Genomic DNA, 20,003 nt, shown 5'->3' with positions numbered 1-20,003 from the left:
CACCCACATCAGGGCCTGGGGGTCAAAAATGTAATAGTAATAATGATTATAATAATAATTATTCATAGTAAATAAAAATTTTAATAAAAAATACACCAAAATAAAATAATGATAATAACAATAATACTGTAATAATAATAAAATAATAATAATAAAGAAATACAAGAATAAAAAAAGATCAAGTGAGAAACACGACCTAGACCTATGAATTATTATTATATTTTCGCCCCCAGGTCCCAATGTGTGTCAGTAACTTGTGCCCGGATGGGCTACTACACCTGTGTAAAAAAAAAAACCATTCTGAAAACCAAAAAATTCCGAAATGCCTCTGTCCCCAAGGATTTCTGATCAGGGATTTCCAACCTGTACTGTTAGATGATGTGGTATTGACGCCAGCATCTCTGAGTGTACAACTACACAAGTAAACACTACTGTACCATGAATGCTCAAAACTACAGACAAAAAAAAACCCCACATATGAAAGGATCTCCCATACTGTAACACGAGAGGAGACAACAGTGACGCTACACCACACAAGGTTGGCGTTCATAATTTGGATTAGAGAAACTTATTACTACAAGTACTATACTGTATTAAATTGTGAGTATTAATTTTACTCGGTTTTCCATAAATTATTCCACACACAGGCCTTGAGTACATTAGAGAAAGATTATTTTTCTTGAATCCTAAGAAGCTTGTCTCCTATTATATATTGCAAGTTGCTGGGAAATATCCTTTGATTTAAGTTTCTGATTCACAATGTTTCTCGTGATTACATCCCTATTGTAAATTTGGGTCTGCCTGTATACATATATTGAATATTATACTGTATGTCAGATAAAAACTAATTTATAATTTGAAATACTTGGTTAACTGTGTATAGCTGCATAACAAACAGTTCAGCTGATGCAACACACTAAACCCACAATACTTGCTTAAGTCACTCTGGTCTTTGGATGTGTGTAGATTAATGAGAAGAAATTATCTTTGTCAATACATTGTCTTTACTTCAGTTTTATTGGAATATTTGAACAAATAAAAACTTAAATTCTTGCTCTGAACGACAGACCACAGTCATCATATGTTATCTTTGATTGAGTGAACATTTCAACCTGTAAAATACCAAGTTTTTCAGCTCTTGAGAGAACAATACTTTCTTGATCTTTAGATAACTCCTATGAAATATATAAAAACTTCTGTCTACTATTATGTAACTCATTTTATTTATACATGTAAAAAGATTAAATATTAAAGAATTTATTTACTTAGTTATAACTGCTATTTCCTACAATAACCTCAAGATACACCCGAGAAACTTTATCGTTGTATTGAAAAGTTAAAACTGTTTATTATTCATTACAAGTCATGGTAAGTAATGCAGTAGTCTCCCCAGATGAAGGTGAGGGATGTTTAAAGTGTTATACTGTATCCATACTGCAGTACAGTCTAGCTATGTACATAAACTGTGATGGCCGCTGGTGTGATAAACTTTCTTAATAACTGTGTGTGTGTAAATAGTTGTTCCGAGATGGATGGTTAATTTTCCACCTATAAAGTCTGTTGTCATGTGTTCATGTAAAATAGTTCAGTGCTTTGAAACTTTCTTAATTTGATGTTCAAAAGTTGGTAAATGGTTGAAAATACTGAATGGTTGGCTCTTGTGCCACTGTGGTCAAATAACACTGCCTGGCCTACATGGTACACATTTTTACTACAAACTTGGAATTCATTCCTCCTATACAACCCAGTCAATGTCAAGCAGTAAACAAATGAGGCATTGATTAATGCAAAGGCAAACTTGACACCCTTGCAAAAATGCGATTTTTGCACCATTCATTTCGAAAGTTTGTTCTACTATGACACAAGATTGTATGACATTTCACCTTTGGTTTACTGGCAAAATCCCATTGAATTATATGGTGTAAAACTCCCGGGGTCTGCTGCCTCTGGTAATTTCAGTGTCTGGCGAGAGTAAAGCAAAGTCAAACTCGCCCGGTGACCTGCCTTACTCTCAGAGTTAATCAGCATGTTGGGAAGGAGCGTGCCAACCAAGAGAAGCCCACTACATTCTATTGTTGGCGTCCTGGAGGAGGAAGATGTATCTGATGATGATCAGATAATGCTACTAGCCACCTACCCTATCCCCCCCTGCTACCTAGTTCTTTAGCACAGCATAATCATCTACAGTAAGTGTTACCATTATTTTTATTATTTTTTAACTTTATTACAATATAAATTAATCGTTTTGTGTTCAGAACTTTATTATTTTCATGAATGTTAATTTCACACCATTTCATTATTTGATGTTAATGTGTACCAAAATCCTACAGCACACTTCACTTATTACAAGGATCATATTCTGCATTAAATCGCCTTTAAAATGACTCGCTGAACAGAATGATGAATTTTTGGAGGTTCTATGACATTTGGAGTACAATATGTACAAACTTTAAACCCCATTTTCTCAAAACTTAGTTTTGGCGCGTTCACCCTTGCATTAATCAGCACCTCGTATACATACAGTGCGTGATACATCTACTTAACGGACTAGTATATGGAGAGAAAAGTTCGTTACATTGAGGGCGTTAGATGTGAAACCTCCATCTAACGAACTATACAGAGATGAGAGCCCGTTGTATCGAGGATCCATTAGATATGAACCCCCCCATCTAATGGATTATATAGAGATAAATCCATTATATAGAAGTTTCACTGTAGATCATTTAGCCAGATCCTTTGCCATGTGACTACTACTGTATCACTGAACTGTTAAGCAATTTCATAGTAGATAATTATAAAGGATTATTAAGATACTGTATTAACTCCCCACCACCACTACATGGTTGTCCGAGTGCACAAGCTCCAAAAAATATCTTTACGATCTTGTGTTAGACAATATGACACAACGGACCAAGGATTTTGAGAACCCTATCAAAACAACAGGAGTCCTGGTGTTCATTTTGAAATTCATGGAACCCCCCCATAAAGATACCTTTTTGGTGTGGGTGTACAAGGATAATATAAGTACAGTACTGTAAATGTATACGATCCTGTACTCTGTGCCTCTATGGACAAATAATTACTTTACCAATATTTTTCCTTTCAGAAATTTGCTTAGATGCTTCAATTATTTGATCAAATTGCCAAACAGAGTCAATACAAGGACGAAGCTCTTCTGATGTGATCATTTTGAGGATTTCTTCCCAGCCCTGGCGGAAGGTTGCGGGGTCTTTGCTCCGGAGTTCATTCAGGTTAAATCCTGCAAAAAAATGTCCTTTAATTACAGATTATGGTTGAAAATAGTTGTTTCTCATATTTTGAAGGCTATAAGAATATGTTGTACAGCCAATCAAAAAAGAATTGAGACTCCCAGGATCCGGTGGAATAGAAAACGAGTGATAACCTCAGATGTGCTCTTGTATCAGCTGGTCTGGTCTACGCCCGATGTTCCATATTTTTTTGGATGGTCTCCAGGCATTTTTATCACCAAGCGCTCTCCCTCCCCCCCCCTCCTTTGTTTTACTTGAAAAGGAATGAAATTTTCATGTTCGAATAAAGACCAGATATTGACTAATACTTAAAAACAAAATCAAATACAAGTATCCCTCACTATACTAATGGGTTAGGTTTGTATGGCAAATAAAACAACAAACAGTACGGAAAAAATAGGGTTCAGTTCCCCAGTGACAAGAAAACCCCAATATTATACCATTAGGGAAGAACTGAATGAAAGTTTAACACAGCCGCCATTTGTATAGATGCAGCTCCATGGCCTCAAGCCTCGCCATAGCAACTCAGCCAGGCTGGGAATGCTATCTCTGCCGACCCTCAGTAACATTTCCCCCTCCCACTCTCATAAACAAAGAAACGTTTATTCCCTGTTTTTTTTTTACCTTATTTTAGTTATTAATTTAATTTTTTTGGCACAATATAAGCGTAGGATCATGAATAAGAAAAATATGAAGTTATATTTATCAACCTGAAATTTTGAGTTGAAAAATAACAGTAATATAACTCGCACCTCTGCCTGGTAGGGTGAGAGCTGGGGGGTGTGGCCGCACCAGCTGACTCCCGGGGTGCACGATTAAATTTTTTACTGGGACCCAAATTCGTATAAGTCGGGGAAGGTTTTGTAACATAATAAGTGGTGGTAATTTAGGAAATTCATGTAAGCAACTAAATATTCAATTCTACATTTCTGCCATGAACCTGCTTCAAGCTTCTTTATGAATATTTACTAATTTATGCTCATGGGCGGCAAATATCATATTCCAAATAACTGTTTTTTCATCATGGCAAATACTGCCACACTAAAGAGATTAAAAGTAACTAATAAAAGTAATGGTGAATATTGGCAAAGTTTGAGGGCCCCCAGCCTGGGCTCCCCGGCACTGTTGTGAACAGTAGGATATAAACAGGTGGAGGAGACTACATGTGCCGCCCTACTAGACAACAGGAGACAGTACAGTATGATGAACACAAGATTCATAAATAGTAAACCAGCCTTAAAAGTAAACAGTAAAGCACATTGTCTCCATACCAGCAACGGCGTGGTTCTTCATGATGAGTGAGTAAGGGGAGACATTCTTTGTTGTCCACCAGGTCTTGAGGACGCGCCACAAGCTTCGATGTTCGTTTCCAACCATTCCCCGTGCACCAATCAGTATCACCTGTTGCTCAAAATGCCCATTGTTATTGAGAATATAACCTCCTGAATCACTTAAATATAGATTATAATTAAAGTGAAAATTTAAAAGGGGTATTTTTTCATTTCAGGAAAGTGAATACAGTATTAATATAAACTGGACTTTTTATTTACCCAAAGGCTCAATTTATGAAAGTTTTGAGTGACAATGGGTTGTACACCGAGGGTGTCCTGTAATGGAAAGATAACTTCCCAATTATCTGAGAAATATTGAGTCAAATCATAATTGTACCAGTTTCTTAAGTCTAGGACAGTACAGAGAGAGGATAACTTACCTTACCGAGTGGTTCAAGAAGATCCTGGCTTATGGTGAAGTTTGTCCCACCGAGATTATCCAACACAATGCTCACTCCTCGGGGTCGCTGCTCCAACACTTCTCTATGGTAGTCCTGTGTGTGTTAAGTTTCACTATCTAAAGCTTTGTGTTTAAACAGTACACAGAAAGAGAAACTCAATGGTGGTGTATTATTAATGTACGTCTTCGATAAGTTTGCCCCCGAGCACGAAGTCAATGCATCCGTGATGAGGACCATAAACAGGGGCAAGACTGGAAATACCTTCTTACTGGGGTACACGCTATCCATAAAGGCCCGTCCACACGATCGAGCAGTGCCCGGCGGGCACGTGCTAAATGCCCGTTATCGGGCAAAATTGGCGGGCAAACCAGCGGATTGCCGGTGCCCGTCGTTGAGCGAAATCATGGTCCGCCTGCCTGGTGGTTTGCTGCCGGATATGAGCGACGACTCTGCCAGACAAACGATAAAACTGGAAAACCGACATTCCTATAATATTTTCATTAATATTCAACATTACACAAGCCTGCAATACAAGACACATGTTATTATTGGAACCTCACGTGACTGTCAAAAACAGCTGATCACTACGCCACCGCTGACCTCGGGGGTCGGGGTCCTCAAGTCGGTGAGGTATGAACAGAGATACTGTCAGAAGGTAAGCTAGTACTTTGTAAAACCTGAGTTAAGTACTGCAAATGTGATACGTATATGTTCCCCGCTCGGTCCAGATGTCCAGTGTATAACCAAATAAGCTTATGCAATGTACATTATTGGCGTGACAATAAACGGGAGATTGTTTATGTATTATGTAATGAGGACATTCGTGTGTGTTCTTCGTTCCTGCCGCTCTCCTCACTCTAGTCCCATAGCTTCCTGTCTGTGCATATCATAATTCTAACATTATTCAATGAATTTTTATGTACTACAAATCTCACCTGTAAGTAATCTTCCTTGAATACTTCATACATGGCTTGACAAGTTGCAGGGATTATGCGAGACAAACTTTGTTTTGATATCCTCGTTCTATACTGAAGTGACGTGTAGGTGCACCCAGTTGAAAGATATATGAGCATTGCCTCTAGACGAGCCTCTGCAGATATACTCTCCCTCATATTGGTATCCTGTTTTTTTATATATGGTTCCACTTTTGCTAGGAGTTTGTAAAAGGTGTTGGGTTCCATTCTCATGTAATTGGTGAAGTCTTGCTCATGTCCATCTTGCAGTTCACGTAAAATCGTGGCATGACTTCCTAATACTTTTCTTCGACCTAACCACTCTTTGCACCATTCCCTTTTCTGCATTTGGTTCTCTTTGCACATAGCAGCAATTATTATAGTACACAACGCTATGCTCTTCGCTTTAACTGTCCAGCGATTATTCCTGCGACACACCATGGTGATCGTACCACACCCGCCACTGCCAACCACCTACTAGCTACCGGCGCCCGACTATGACTGCCGCCAACCACCCCCGTGTGTACAACAACACACAGGCTTTGCCCAGTAAACGGGCAAAGCCCGCTGGGCACTGCTCGATCGTGTGGACAGGGCTTAAAGGTATCTTTACGGAGGTTCCGATGAATTTCAAAATGAACACTGACTCCCGTTGTCTCGGTAGGGTCGTCAAAATCCTGTTGTGTCATATTGTCTGACGCAAGATCGTAAAGATACATTTTAGAGAGAGTCTACCTCTCTTTCTGTAGCCAAGGCAGGTAAAAGGATAATATTTCAAGCTATATGTAGTGTAATGGTCATGATAAGAGCTAACCTGAAAACCTTAAGGATTCATATTACGCTCAAACGTCCACAAAACCTTCCGAGTCCCCCAGTGGAAACGTCCCCCGTTTTCTCTGTTTCCCCCGCCTTTGTCTATGGGAGCAGACGCTGTATGCTGGGACCTGTTGCCATCCATTCCTTTGTAATCAATTTAATTCTGCTTTCGATAGCTGAGTCAGAGCATTGTTAGTGAAGATAATAGTAGAGAATGAAAATGAGTTCATAGTCTCAATTTCAACGTCAGAGGGTACCGTAAATTAATTCATTGGAATAGGAGTAGCTGGACTCCCTGGCCTAGTTTGAGTGAGGGCGCCGCGGGCATTTTAACCGTTAGTAAGTGCCCGTCCCTTCATCCATACAGGTATGCCATTCCACGCTGTGTTGTAATTTGCCCTTCTTTAAGTGATTTGACCCAATTGATAGTTGATTGTGCAAGTGTTACAGTAACGTAGTTGATATGCTCTGAGTAAAGTCATATTTACGTCTTTAACGTCCCCTGAAACGTGTTGTTGTTGTCACCGGTTAGTAAGTGCCCGTCCCTTCATCCATACAGGTCCCTAACGCAGCCTAGGCCGTGTCTGTAGGGTGGATGTTGTATCCACTATGTCTGGGGACATGTCCGAGGTCCAGTAGGATCAGTTACCTTCGTGAGACCCGGCCGTCAGACACTTCAGACCACCTATAGCCCCCATAGCTGGCTCGTCTGGCCCTAACGCTCGGTCCACGAGGTGACCCCGGACCACCAAGCCACACACCACTACCAGCCCCCATCATTGGTGGATGAGTGTCTACCTCAGTAGGGCTATATTTGTGTGGTGGAATTAACCCACTGGGATCTCCAGAGTTCGTCAGATAGTACTCCATGGTGGCTGGACCCCATGGCTGTTGCTTGAGTATCACTCCTGACGACTGAGTGTTGTAGTGGCAGTTGCTCTAATATGTATGGTGCTAAGTGACTATCCTAGTTGTGCTATTGAGTATGTCCACCCAGTAGGGTTGGAAGTGTATTGATTATGTCCACCCAGTAATGGTGTGAGTATGTTGTGCCTGAGGGCCTAGTACGAGATTTCGTCTGTTAGTACAAACCAATTCTTTCTTCTAATTTCATATTCATGTTTAAATAAACTTTGTATTTGTATAATTGTGTATATTATTTACCTACAGTATTTACCGTTATTTCTTCCCTATTGCTTGATACTATCATTACACCTACCCACGAGCCTCCTATCGTCACGCTACCAATGGTGATATATAAGAGTAAAAGGAATTGTTACTGGCACACAGGCCCTCATGAAGGGTGGCAGTAGCAGCCCTCATAAATGGTGGCAGCTCAAGCCCTCATAGTAGTACTAAATAATACACTTGACTAATATGTTAGAGGTGAAGGAGTTTCTGTCGATAGTGATTTAATTCTTAGCATGATAAGGCGATAGAAAATGCGTTGTTGCCACAGAGGAGCTGACGTAATCCCTCCTGAATATAAGTTGTCATACAGGAGCTGACAATGCCTCCTGAATACTGTATAGGTTGTCATAGGATAAGAACAGAAAGAAGTAATATAAAACATTATTCTGTGGACTAATGGAAATAAACTCATTCACCTGGATTATGCAATTGATGGTGTACTATTACCAGGTAACACACTGGACTCCTACTTACAGGTAATGTACACTGTTTCTCAGGTAAATAATTCCTCTCGCCTGCCTGTTGGGAGACGCCCGGCAGCTGTGGGTGAGTACATATTGTTTTCCTCTGTATAACTCTCTCTTATCTTTGTATTTTTTTACATTGGGTTTCAATCTTTATCTTATATTTTATTCTCTCATATTCTTATTTTTTTAATTGTATTTGTTTTATCATTTCCAATCACCAGTAATTAAGTAGATTATTCTGGCTAACAATTACTGTAGTATTAATTTTATGACCATTATACAGTACTGATTCATTGGGCCAAAAAATTTATAATCCTTCCTCAGTTATAACATTTACTATGGCTAGGAGTACTGTATAGAGATATTTCCAACAGGCAACCGAGAACACACACTCACACTCGCTCAGGCCAGAGTGTCAATGAACGGAAACATTTCAAAACACGAGAAACATTACCGATTCCCACTATTGTACCGAGAAACACGTACCTGGTCATAGTGGATGGGATGATCAACGCCGTTCTCTTTAATGGCCTCGTGTTTTTGAAGGGAGGCCGTCCCAAACACAGTCACACCTGGGACAGTTTTAGCGAGTTGTGTAGCTGCCCAGCCGACACCACCTGGTTATTGGGTGACACAACAGGCACTTAAGTTTCCTACAAACATGGACCATGTAAGTCAAAGAAGATTCCTGACAATGTGTTTTAACTCTCTAGATATTAAGAAGTAGAATTATATCAGACTTATTTTACTCATGTGACTAAATAAAGGAACTATAATTATTTTATCATGTGCACCACCATTTACTATTAGACTGTCTAATAACCCCTCACCCCCAAGCTACAGCCCTGGTCAGAGAATGTGCCTACCAAAACAAAAATAACAACAACTGATGCTGATGAAGACATATATTAAAGGGAAGATGTGATTACGAATTACATCCTTTTCTTTGTGTCAAGATGAAGAGGGAATAAAATTTTAATTCTGAAACATGGCTACAGAGATCTGGTGAGACATCTGGGCCCAAAAACACAGATTGTTCTCATAAATCATCCTAAGATTCTCCACTCCAATGGTAACCTAACCTCATCCCTCCAAAAAAAAAGTCAGGGTGGTTAATCTTAAGTGAAATAAACTGACAGGAGAACCTTCAGGTGATCCTCAATGACTGTACCAGGTAAAGTTACACACGACCAACCTGCTGCACTGTGTATGAGTACAGCACCACCAGCTCTCAGTCCTCCAAGATGAAACAAGGAAAAATATGCAGTGAGGTAACTGATGGTGAATGATGCAGCCACCTCGAAGCTTAAGTTATCTGGGATGACCAAGAGGGAGTCCGCGGTAACTGTGATCAACTCGGCACAAGCCCCGGCCTGTGGACAGTGCACGACGACTCGATTTCCTACCTGTTGAAAATTACATACCATAGAATGTTACAGTGAACTACAAAAGTTGTTAACACTCTCACACACTGAGACACAAGAAGGCATCAATGATAATCTCGTCCAATTGGAAGTAAACCTTAAAAGTGGAAAAGACACTCTGATCCATGGGTCAAATGAGAAAGGTTGTGTTAGGTGGCAGGAACATCACCTTGATGTTGTCTGTCCAGCCTTCCATGCTGGGTGGGGGTGCAGAAGTGTTGTCGAGGAGTAGGAGGAATTTGTTGTCCAAGTTGGTCTTGGAACAATACTCCTTGCACATGTTTGAAAGGTAATTCATGACTTAATTCTGCGTCAACACCGTCGCCACCTACGCATTCTAGTTTGAATGCCAAATAAGTGAAAGATGCTCCTTGTAGAATCCCTCAAGAGCCCTGGGATTCTCTTGAGTGATAAACGCTATGGGCTTCAGCTTTAGGTCACCTTCAGCAAGTAAGAGGGTGAGTCTGTCTTTGGCTGCCTTCAAACCTGGTGCGGTCTTCTCCTGAGCAATGACTGTACCGATGGCATCCTCTTCCAGAACAGCCCAGTCTTATCAATGTTGACTTGCTTGGGCAAGTAACCACCTTCCTGAATTTTCTGCCTCAGGAGTTCTGGGAAGGCTAATGCAGCTTGGGTGTTGACACTTGCAGCTTCCCTTGTAAGCTTTTAGCTGTGTAGATCTGCTTGATGCTTGAACCTCCCAAACCACCTAAAACTGACCTTACAATCACACAAAAAAGTTACCTGGTCAAGTGTGCTGTCACTCCTGTGGTCTTTACACAAAGACAAAGCCCTTTCCTTGATGATAAGGGAGGACAACTCTGGGTAAGCCTGCTTGCTCCTGCCCACGTGACGTTTTCAGGCGCTTGTTTGATCTCCTCAGCATGCCTGTAAATTGTGGCTACAGTAGAAGCAGCCAGAACAAAATCTTGGTCAATCTTGGTAGGGCCATCACCGTGTTCATGACACTTAGTTACCTCTAGCTTTGCCTCAAGAGTCACAGCTTTCATAGTTTCTTCGGTGTAGTACAGGTAGCTGAAGATTCAGCAGAATGCTTAGATGCCATAACAAAAGTAATAATGAAAGGATGGCACGAATACACACGGATAAATAGAGATCACTTCACACATGCAACTCTCCCCAAGATGGCTGCTGGGACCCAAATTTGTATGAGCTGGGAAGCTTTTGTATCTCAAAATAGTGGTGTCAATTTAGGAAATTCGTAAAAGTGAATTTTCATATCTCAAAGGTTGATATATTGAAGGATACCTGTAGTAATTTTTCAGGCAATAACAAATTGTCTTGTAAAATTTAAATACTGTACTGTACATTTCAAATGATATACACATTTCAGAAAAAATAAAATATATGAGTTTACTTTATTCCCATTACACATGATGACATACAGATAATAAACTTATCACATAGTCTATAGGTTTTGTCAGTGGTGAGTGAGAAGGTAGACATGGCCTCTGCTTACTGAGTGATGCAAGACAACAGAACCTTCTAAGGGTTGTTGACATGACCTCCAGCCTACATTATCCACATGAATGATAAATCCTGCCACTGATCTCTGGACAATAACAGGGTCTAACTACAGTCCCCTTCTCCTGGACCAATCAACATGACCTAGAGGCTACAAATGGTTACCTAAAGTGTACAGGAGGATAAATGACACATTACAGTAGTAGTTACAAACAAACCTCTGTGGTATATGGTACAGTACTAACCTTTACCGAGGCAACATCAACCCCTACAGCTGCCACAACACCTGCACACTCCAACCCAAGAGTACAAGGTGGCTGGGTGATGGGGTTTAGACCTTGACGTACATATATGTCATAGAAGTTAAGACCACAGGCCTTAACCTCAACGGTGACCTGTTTGGCAGAGGGAACTGAGAGCGGCGGACCATCTTCAACCTAAAAACGATCATGTATTGAGAACTAGTTACCTAATCATATTATTAATGTGTACTGTACTTATGCTATTTGAAGTACTTAACTGTTCATAAAGTGACTTATGTTTTCAGCCTCTCAAAATCATAACTAAAACTAATCCATCCTTAAATTTAAAACTTAAGTACAATATCTAACTTAACTAAACAGATGGGGGAAGTGAAGGCAATGGTGTGAGAAGTGAGTAACAGTTTGAGAAGAATATTTTACAATTCATCAAAACATTTTCTAGGTACATTTAGCAGCAATTTTATCTTGAAGGTCACTTGCAAAGTTCCATAGGCCATAAGAACACATGTACAGTCCCCCAAGAAAGTATCGTTAGGCATGTGGGTCGTTGTGATTCCAGGCTTTCCGAGCAAATGTTTCATGACCTGTTTCGAACCCTTTGTAGTCCAACATCCACAACCTTTGAGCATGAATGAGAATATACGTTTTTAAACAATATATACATAGCGTAATGGATTTATTGCTATACTGAAGCATCTAGTACACCATACAAGACTCCCTACCCTCATCTCTAGCTGTTGCTGATAAGGCAAGCAGGCATACCAACTCATAATGATGCACTGGGGATCATATCAAAGCATTCAGTCAAGCGTTTCAAATAGTAGCGACAGGAAATCTAACGATACTTTTTTGGGGAGAGGGACCGTACATCAATAAGGCTTTGGATTAGTTTAAGAAAGCATGAATACATGAGAAAGTTGTTGTATAAGCCTTAAAGATGGAGTGTGGGAGAGAACCCGAGTGTGTGTGTTTAGCTCAGTAGTACAGTACAGTATTAATAATAAGTAAAAAATTAATAAATAAACTCACCTGGTAAATTAAGTCTCCCCCCCCCATTTTTTCTTCCTGTTTTTGGCATTAGTGGAGGAGTGAATAAATGATGACAAAATTACAAAAATTACAGTGTATTGAATCTCTATATACAAAACAAATGTACACTATATTATCACACTCTTCAGCACCCCAATGTGAAAGTTACAATCCGGTGTATTGTAGACTTTTATGCTATTTACATGTGAAATATTTAAGAGAAAATAAAATACAGTGCAACATTACCCTCATACATACAAAGTCATCTTAACTACAGGTATAGTAATAAGTGTACCTGTATATTGGGAGAGTTAACAGGTGAGCAGACACTAAGTAAATTATAGATCATTTCACTGTACAGTACTGTATCCCAAGTAAAATAAAAATTATATGGACTAGTGTTGACATAAGCATAAGCCTTATCCCAGCTTTGAGCCCCAAGTTTTGGTTATGGCAGCTAGTGAGTCACCTTTACTCCCTTGTTGAACTACTGCTCCACCAATGGGTCATTTCACCACATTGGCAAGAACTCGATAGGTGAGTAAAGGTCGGCCGTGAACTGAACCCAGGCTGTGGCACTTAGCTGTGGAGTCACTAATTTTGAAGATAAATGAGGATACGGTACAGTAGTTAGAAGCAGGATACCGTACATATTATACAGTACTGGTTTGTGATACTCTTGTTTTAAGTAGGTAAGATAGGGGTTCACATCTCTATTCTTCAACTACACTACACTAAAATCAAGTGACTAACCCTAATAAAATGTTTGTATTAAATAACACCTGAGCCGGGCATTAGGGACACTTCTGCTGAAAACTCTTATCTACAATTTTCTTCCTACAAATAGAACCCCCAACTTACATGCCCTCACCCCCTGCCGTATCACCAATATAACTTGTTCAATACTCATTACAGGAACCTCTCAATGTATGCAATAATTACCTGGAAATAAAACAAAACTCAAAGCAATTAACTAAAGAAAAAATACCATGGACCCAGCAAGGGTTACAATCAATAATATACAGTACAGTATTTTAGTGTAAACAGTGACATGCTGTGTGGGTTATGGATAGGATAGACCTCTCAATACATCCTTCAATTTATAGTCAATGATACACAATTTTTCAATTTAACTTCAATAAAAGAAACTCATAGACAGTCAGCTGCTGTACTTATATTCTTACAGTTTTATTATGACTGGTACAGTACTGTAAGCCTTAAATATTATCTAGGTCTGTACAGCCTACAGTACTGTATACCTTTCTGCAAAACAAGTGGAGCAACACACAGCATTCACATCAACTACCACAACTACTGGTATAATCTCACAGTATTTACTTCAGGTCATCGTCAAGGGAACCATTCTTGGGTAAACCATAAACCATTGTCACTATGTTTTTCTATAAGAGTATGGTTGCTTGTATTACACACAATAGAACTAGAACCATATCATCCTGGTAGACAAATGCTGTTCAGGTCAGAAGACTGGTATTGTACGATATTTCAACTTGACTCATCTTGCCATGATGTGTAGGGGCAATAAACTCTTTTCAATGGGGAGTGTTGCCTTCTGTGTGAATAATAGCAACAGGTCTAGCAACAGGTCTAATGCTGAATCAAGACAGTTTGATTTTAGACCTTCTTACATACAGTACAGTACCTACAGCTAAACCATCACCACCACATTAACCTCACAGTGATCATCTGAGGTGCTAGTACAGCATAGTTGAGGTACAGTACAGGACAACAATTGCTGTAATGTGTTTCTCCCATACTGTAATTTTCTAGAGAACTCTGCCAGTGGAGACACATCTGCACAGGAGTTATAAAACATACATTACATATTAAATTAACATATACAGCACAGTAAGTACAGGTACGTACATTATTTAAAATGAAAAATTACTAATTATTCGTATGTAGGAAACTTTTCAGAATAATTTATATTGTGCATAATCAATACAAGATTATGGTAGCTAAATTATATATTTTATAAAGCAGAAATTACAATTGGATTCCATCTCACATAAATGCTTCCCAAGAGACCTAGATTAATTTCGGTCTTAAAACATTACCCCCAAATTTTTATAAATTACCAAAATAATTACAGGATGTTAAGCAAACTTACATTATATAAAATAAAATAAATGTATACTGACAAAGACCTTGAAGAAAAAATGCATGGAATAATCAATCCAGTAGTATGTGTGGACAGTACAGTACTGCCTTCCTCCAAGACAAAAGAACTACAATATACCATCTCCCACCACCCTCCCCTGCTTACACCAGCTGAGTATTAATAATGTTATAATTATCAGGAATAAGCCTTAAAATTATAGAGGCTATACACTGTACCTTAAAAGATTCTACCCACCACAAACCACACACAAGCCCTCCACTGGATGAATGTCTCCTGTGAGTTTTACACTTACTAAAACAATATGGCACTTTAAGCTACAAAAATAGACTGAAGTTACTGTACAAGTTAGCAATTCCAACTTAATGCTTCCGAGGTGTTAATGGGTACACAATCCACTTGCAATCACAGTACTGTATACAGTATCTTAGTCAACTACTTTTTGCTATTTGTTTTATTTCTAAATTTGCATTCAACTTCCCTGGATATGTACTCAGAAGAGAATAACAGGGTTCAATGGTGAAAGGCTCACAATACAGTACTGTACCTGTAATTGACTAGGCAAGCTTTTCTAACCCATCAAATATAACTGTTGCAGTACAATATCTTACACCAGTCCAACATATTAAAGACTCTTACTGCACAAGCCCTTGGCCTATTCTGGAACCCACATTATAATTTGATGTCAGATATTTGGATCACCCAAAGATTAGCGGCCCCAGATTATTTTACCAGAAGATTAAACACCTTAACACTACTGTGCCTTGGGGTTAGGTTAGGTTGGCTTAATCGTCAGGTGAAATAAGCTAAGGGGAGACAACGTCTCCAGTTGAAACATATAAATATGATTTAAAATATATCCTGTTTAATCAAATCAAATAACAAGACAGACTAAACATTGGTCATAAAATCATCATCGTGAGTAATGAAGTAAAACAAGAATCCCACCTTGTTAATGGGAGCAGTGTTTTAATGGTCAAGACCTCACTGGTGGGTGAAGGAGGTCAGTCATAAACAGAAAAAGAACTCTGGTCAGATCAGAGTCAATGAGGTTATTTAATTTTATTGCCCTTAATAATGGTTTGTTTTCCTCATAATATTCAACTGAATTGTTTGTTTAATTACAAAATGACAAGATAGCGGCAGCCTGCAATCCTTACGTACACTTTGGTGATTACAAACAAAACCTACAGTGAATTATGTCTAATACCAAGAGAAGCGAACCACCGAGTAACTGAACCAGTCAGTCCTCCATGGTTCAACCTCCTAGATTATTTCACCTTTGTCTTCACCACTACAGTAACATGAGAGTAATATGCTTCTTCATATTACAAACTTCTCATCAATATTTTCTAATAATCAGTCACCTCGTTACATTACAAATCACGTTCGGATGTTTTCTACGTATTGTCGCTCGATTCGGCACCGCCATCGTCTCACTTTCTTGCCCGTCTATTCATAGCGGCGGCACACTGGGGACAGTACCATTTACCCTTGGGAGGCGCAGTGATGCCAACACATGGATAGTGAAACCACTCGACGGGACACTTGGGGTTATCACAGGCCACCATGTCCCCATACGACACCTGGTTACAGATACAGTAACGTGGCTCGTTGGGGTCGTACGTCCAGTCTGGATTTTCCGAATTTGGATCAATAAGGGCATCTTGCAGGAGGTCATCCGAGGGTGCAGGCGAAGCTTCCATAACTGCAGTAGCGGCCAGACTGCTGACTGAATTATGTTTCTTCTTCTGCTTCTTGTTGCTGGAGCCTGTGCTTGTACTGCCGCTGTTCATGCTGCTACACGTCTCCTGGGGTAAAGCAGATGCTGCCAAGGCTGTCTGTGCTGCATTTGCTAACTCGCTACCAATAGAGAATTCTGTTGGTTGGACGCCGGATGTGATTGCATCGTAAGAGGCTTTTAAACTTGCCGTGCGACGACCCTGCTGCATCTGCTGAGTTGCTGCAATTGCCTGAGATGCTGCAGCTGCAATTGCATTACTACCAGCCCCCATGTGACCCAGCGTGTAGGAGATGGTCGAGGCCGGAGGAGGAGAGACGGACATACTTGAAGTTAGATTAGGCTCTATCCTTTCCTCTTTCTTGATGGCGATCGCCGACGAAGTCGATGACTGCCGTCGCTCCGTGCTGCGAGAGCTCGAGTTTATGACCACATAACGGTTTTCTTTCTGATTGTCTCTGATAGGCTCGTCTAACTCCAACGATCGTTTCTCCAAAACTTCGGTAATTCCAGGACTGTCGGCCTCAAGCTCGCACTTAAACTTTTCCAACTCCTGATCTAGCTTCCTCATATACCGCTCTAATAAATCGTGCATGTTGGTCGCTATGTTCACCTTCTCGTCAGCGTCATCCAGCAGCTTATAATATTCTTTTCTTATTTTCTCATACTCAGCATCTCGCTCCTGGGCTTTCATTTTCTTGGCATTTCCAAAGAATGTTTTGATCTGATCTTCCAGCTGGTCTGAGGTGTTTTGTATCCCCAGGTCCAGCTCTCGTAAGTCTGTCGTCCGATCACGTATCTCTTGAGGAATTTGTTCTATCACTTCCAAAAAATCCTCAAGATACAGCATCTTAGCCTCCTCGAGTACGACTTGATGTAGTGGTCGAGGGTGTCTTATCTTCTCCTCTGGGTTATCTCTTTTTCTTCTTTATATACCTCAACATATAAGTACTTGACCTATACTCAAGAAGGAGCTCTAACAAGGTCTTAAACTTGACAAAAAGTATTAACTATAAGAGGTAGTGGTCACTGCTGTACCCAAACAACGTGTACTGTAACCATAGAGCAACACCATCTTCCTGGCTTCTGATTGGTCAATACCGTTTCTCAAGGATAATACTGCTTTCTCATTGGCTAACATCACTATGAACTGTATATATTTGCTTCTTCCCGAGATGACTCATATATAATATTATTAGAGGAAAATACAAACCATTAGATAATAAACTGTTTAATACTAGAGGATGATGGTGATGATGGTGAGGTCTTGGCTCTCTGTGATGGCGGGCGGTAAAGGTTATCACAGGACAACTGTTTCTTATATTAATCCTCCAGTAGGATCCTCTAGTAATGTCTCAGACGCAGTAGTGTGTCCCACTCGACCCCAGAACATTTACTGAACCACAGATATATCTCTTTAATTCTTAATTGATGCTGATGATATAACACATTATATAAAGTCAGCAACACCTTCACATAAATCATTTTATATTAATGTATATGTTCAGTAATATCGCTCATGGGATAAGCGCTGTCCCTACAATTACATTCTATTAACTTGTAACTTCCACTAACCTTTAATTGATCAAACCCGCCGACAGCCTGCACTACCACACGCCGCACCATAGTGAGTATTGAGTCCTGTCGGGAAGGATGACACCCTCACCTGTCCTGACGTCTGTGTTGGAGCTGAACAATGGTGAAGAAGGTGATCCTTGACGACAACCTGTGACAAACCAACCCCTGCCCCGTGATGGAACTACCCTCCACCACGTTATGTATACCAATTAACACACCCACAGATGCAGCATAGTATCCTATTTTAAGATATCCATAAGCTCTGTAGCTAGGTATAAACTTTACGCTGGTACAGTTTGCAGAGTGCTTAAATGTCAACCTACTGAATATGTATTACAACAGTTTCATCTGAGCATCCCAGGAGACAGGCAGCTCACTCACACCATAGTTACCCAGGCATGGATTTTACTTTTACTTTTATCCTCTTCGCCACTGATCGGCTCGTTAGCCGCCTGGGCGGTCGATCACGTTTCTGTTAAGTACTGTTGGCAGATGCTGGGCATGTAATGGCTCCTGAATATATCTGAACCTGCCCCAGTGTTAGTCAAGTCTGGCCTTGAATGAGCTCACACTTGGAGTCGTCACAACACTCTTACAGATTGTTCCAAGAGTTCACAATTTTCATTCGGAAAAAAGTTTGCCCTCATAGTTTTCTGGACTTATGGCTTCTTCAACCTTGAGCTGTGACCTCTTGTGGGGCGGGCGTCCGCCAGGTCCAGATATTATGTACATTCGACCGAGTAGTGCCCCTCAGATGTTTAAATACTTCGATTAGGTCGCCCCTCCCGTCTGTAGCATAAGCCAGACAGTTGCAGGCATTCTAATCTCTCTGGGTAACTGAGGTTCTGTAGAGCAGGCACTAGTCTGGTGGCCCTCCTTCGGACATTTTCAATCGACTGACCGTCCCTATCAATTAAGCATATCTCGGGGACCAGGCCGGATGAAAGTACTCCAGACGGGGAAGGAACCTCACTCCTGAAGATCGTGACGAGCGACGGACCATCCAGGTATCTAAACGACCTTGTTATAAGACCTACTAGTTCTCGTTGTCTGATTCCCCTTCTCACAATGGCCAGAGAACTTAAGTCCCTTGTCGACATACACACCCAGGTCCTTTTCACATTCGGTCTCAATTAATGCAGTTTCTTCGTCCTGTTGGGATATGTGAAACACATCCTAACTGTTGGTGCGACCCAGGTGCATCCTCTTCCACTTCGTGACATTAAATCTTAGCAGTCATTTCTTCGACCATTCTTGAAGCTCATAGAGATCTTTCTGTAGCTCATCACAGTCTGTTTGGTTCTTAATTTCCCTAAATAACTTGACATTATCCGCAAACATTTGTATGGAGGAGTGTATAGCTTCTGGCATATATCATGAAGTAAACAAACAACAACGGGCCCAATACCCTGCTCGTCACAGGTACACGTGACGATTTCGTACTATTAATCACCACATTTTGCGGTCTTGCAGAAGGTCTCCGATCCACGCTAGGACATCTCGCCGAGTCCCTTACCCTTCCAATTTAATTCTTAACCATCCATGGGGTATGCTGTCGAAAGCCTTGGCAAAGTCTTGACGGCACCGAGTGTGAGCTCTTTCAAGACAAGACTTGAATGTGCATGCCCAGTACTTGCCAACAGTGCGTGACAGAGACGTGACCGATCACCCAAGGGGCTAACGAGCCGATCAGTGGTGAAGAGGAACAAAGTAGAAAAAGAAGAGACGTAGCAGCAAGAAGACAATGGATAAAACTATAAGAGGTTAAAATTAGGTTAAAATATAATTAGTTATGAACAAAATAAAGAATGAAAGTGAGTAAAATGACCAAAGACCCACACTTTTACTTTACACTATCCTCTTCACCACTGATCGGCTCGTTAGCCGCTTGGGTGATCGGTCACGTCTCTGTTGGCAA

General features: G+C 40.4%; 2 protein-coding genes across 3 annotated transcripts; both read right to left on the bottom strand.

The window, feature by feature from the left end:
* Positions 1 to 998: 998 nt before the first annotated feature.
* On the bottom strand, positions 999 to 18,261 carry LOC121873702 (synaptic vesicle membrane protein VAT-1 homolog). Of its 2 annotated transcripts, XM_042377402.1 has the most exons (7): positions 18,083 to 18,261; positions 11,583 to 11,774; positions 9,624 to 9,834; positions 8,915 to 9,045; positions 4,981 to 5,094; positions 4,541 to 4,670; positions 999 to 3,259 (listed from the first exon to the last, which is right to left on the bottom strand). In XM_042377402.1, the coding sequence occupies exons 1-7, from the start codon at positions 18,131 to 18,133 to the stop codon at positions 3,066 to 3,068; spliced, it is 1,023 nt and encodes a 340-aa protein (XP_042233336.1). In that variant the 5' UTR covers positions 18,134 to 18,261; the 3' UTR covers positions 999 to 3,065. The 2 variants fall into 2 exon arrangements, with proteins under 2 accessions (XP_042233336.1, XP_042233337.1); XM_042377403.1 differs by lacking the exon at positions 11,583 to 11,774.
* On the bottom strand, positions 12,709 to 18,023 carry LOC121873701 (inhibitor of growth protein 3-like). The gene has a single exon (XM_042377401.1). The coding sequence runs from the start codon at positions 17,355 to 17,357 to the stop codon at positions 16,203 to 16,205; it is 1,155 nt and encodes a 384-aa protein (XP_042233335.1). The 5' UTR covers positions 17,358 to 18,023; the 3' UTR covers positions 12,709 to 16,202.
* Positions 18,262 to 20,003: the final 1,742 nt, after the last annotated feature.

The sequence above is a fragment of the Homarus americanus genome, unplaced genomic scaffold, assembly GCF_018991925.1.
Source record: "Homarus americanus isolate GMGI-L3 unplaced genomic scaffold, GMGI_Hamer_2.0 scaffold43895, whole genome shotgun sequence".
NCBI classification, from domain to species: Eukaryota; Metazoa; Arthropoda; class Malacostraca; order Decapoda; family Nephropidae; genus Homarus; species Homarus americanus.
Note: the sequence above shows the minus strand (reverse complement) of the source record. Positions and strands in the feature narration are given on the sequence as shown.

Bases quoted from the DNA above. Each gene is read 5' to 3' on its own strand.
- LOC121873701 (XM_042377401.1), bottom strand. From the start codon at position 17,357: ATGCTGTATCTTGAGGATTTTTTGGAAGTGATAGAACAAATTCCTCAA.
- LOC121873702 (XM_042377402.1), bottom strand. From the start codon at position 18,133: ATGGTGCGGCGTGTGGTAGTGCAGGCTGTCGGCGGGTTTGATCAATTA. The intron at 9,046-9,623 runs GTTGGTCGTGTG...CCCAATAACCAG, and splicing joins ACTCATACACAGTGCAGCAG to GTGGTGTCGGCTGGGCAGCT. The intron at 4,671-4,980 runs GTAAGTTATCCT...TTTGAGCAACAG, and splicing joins TTCTTGAACCACTCGGTAAG to GTGATACTGATTGGTGCACG.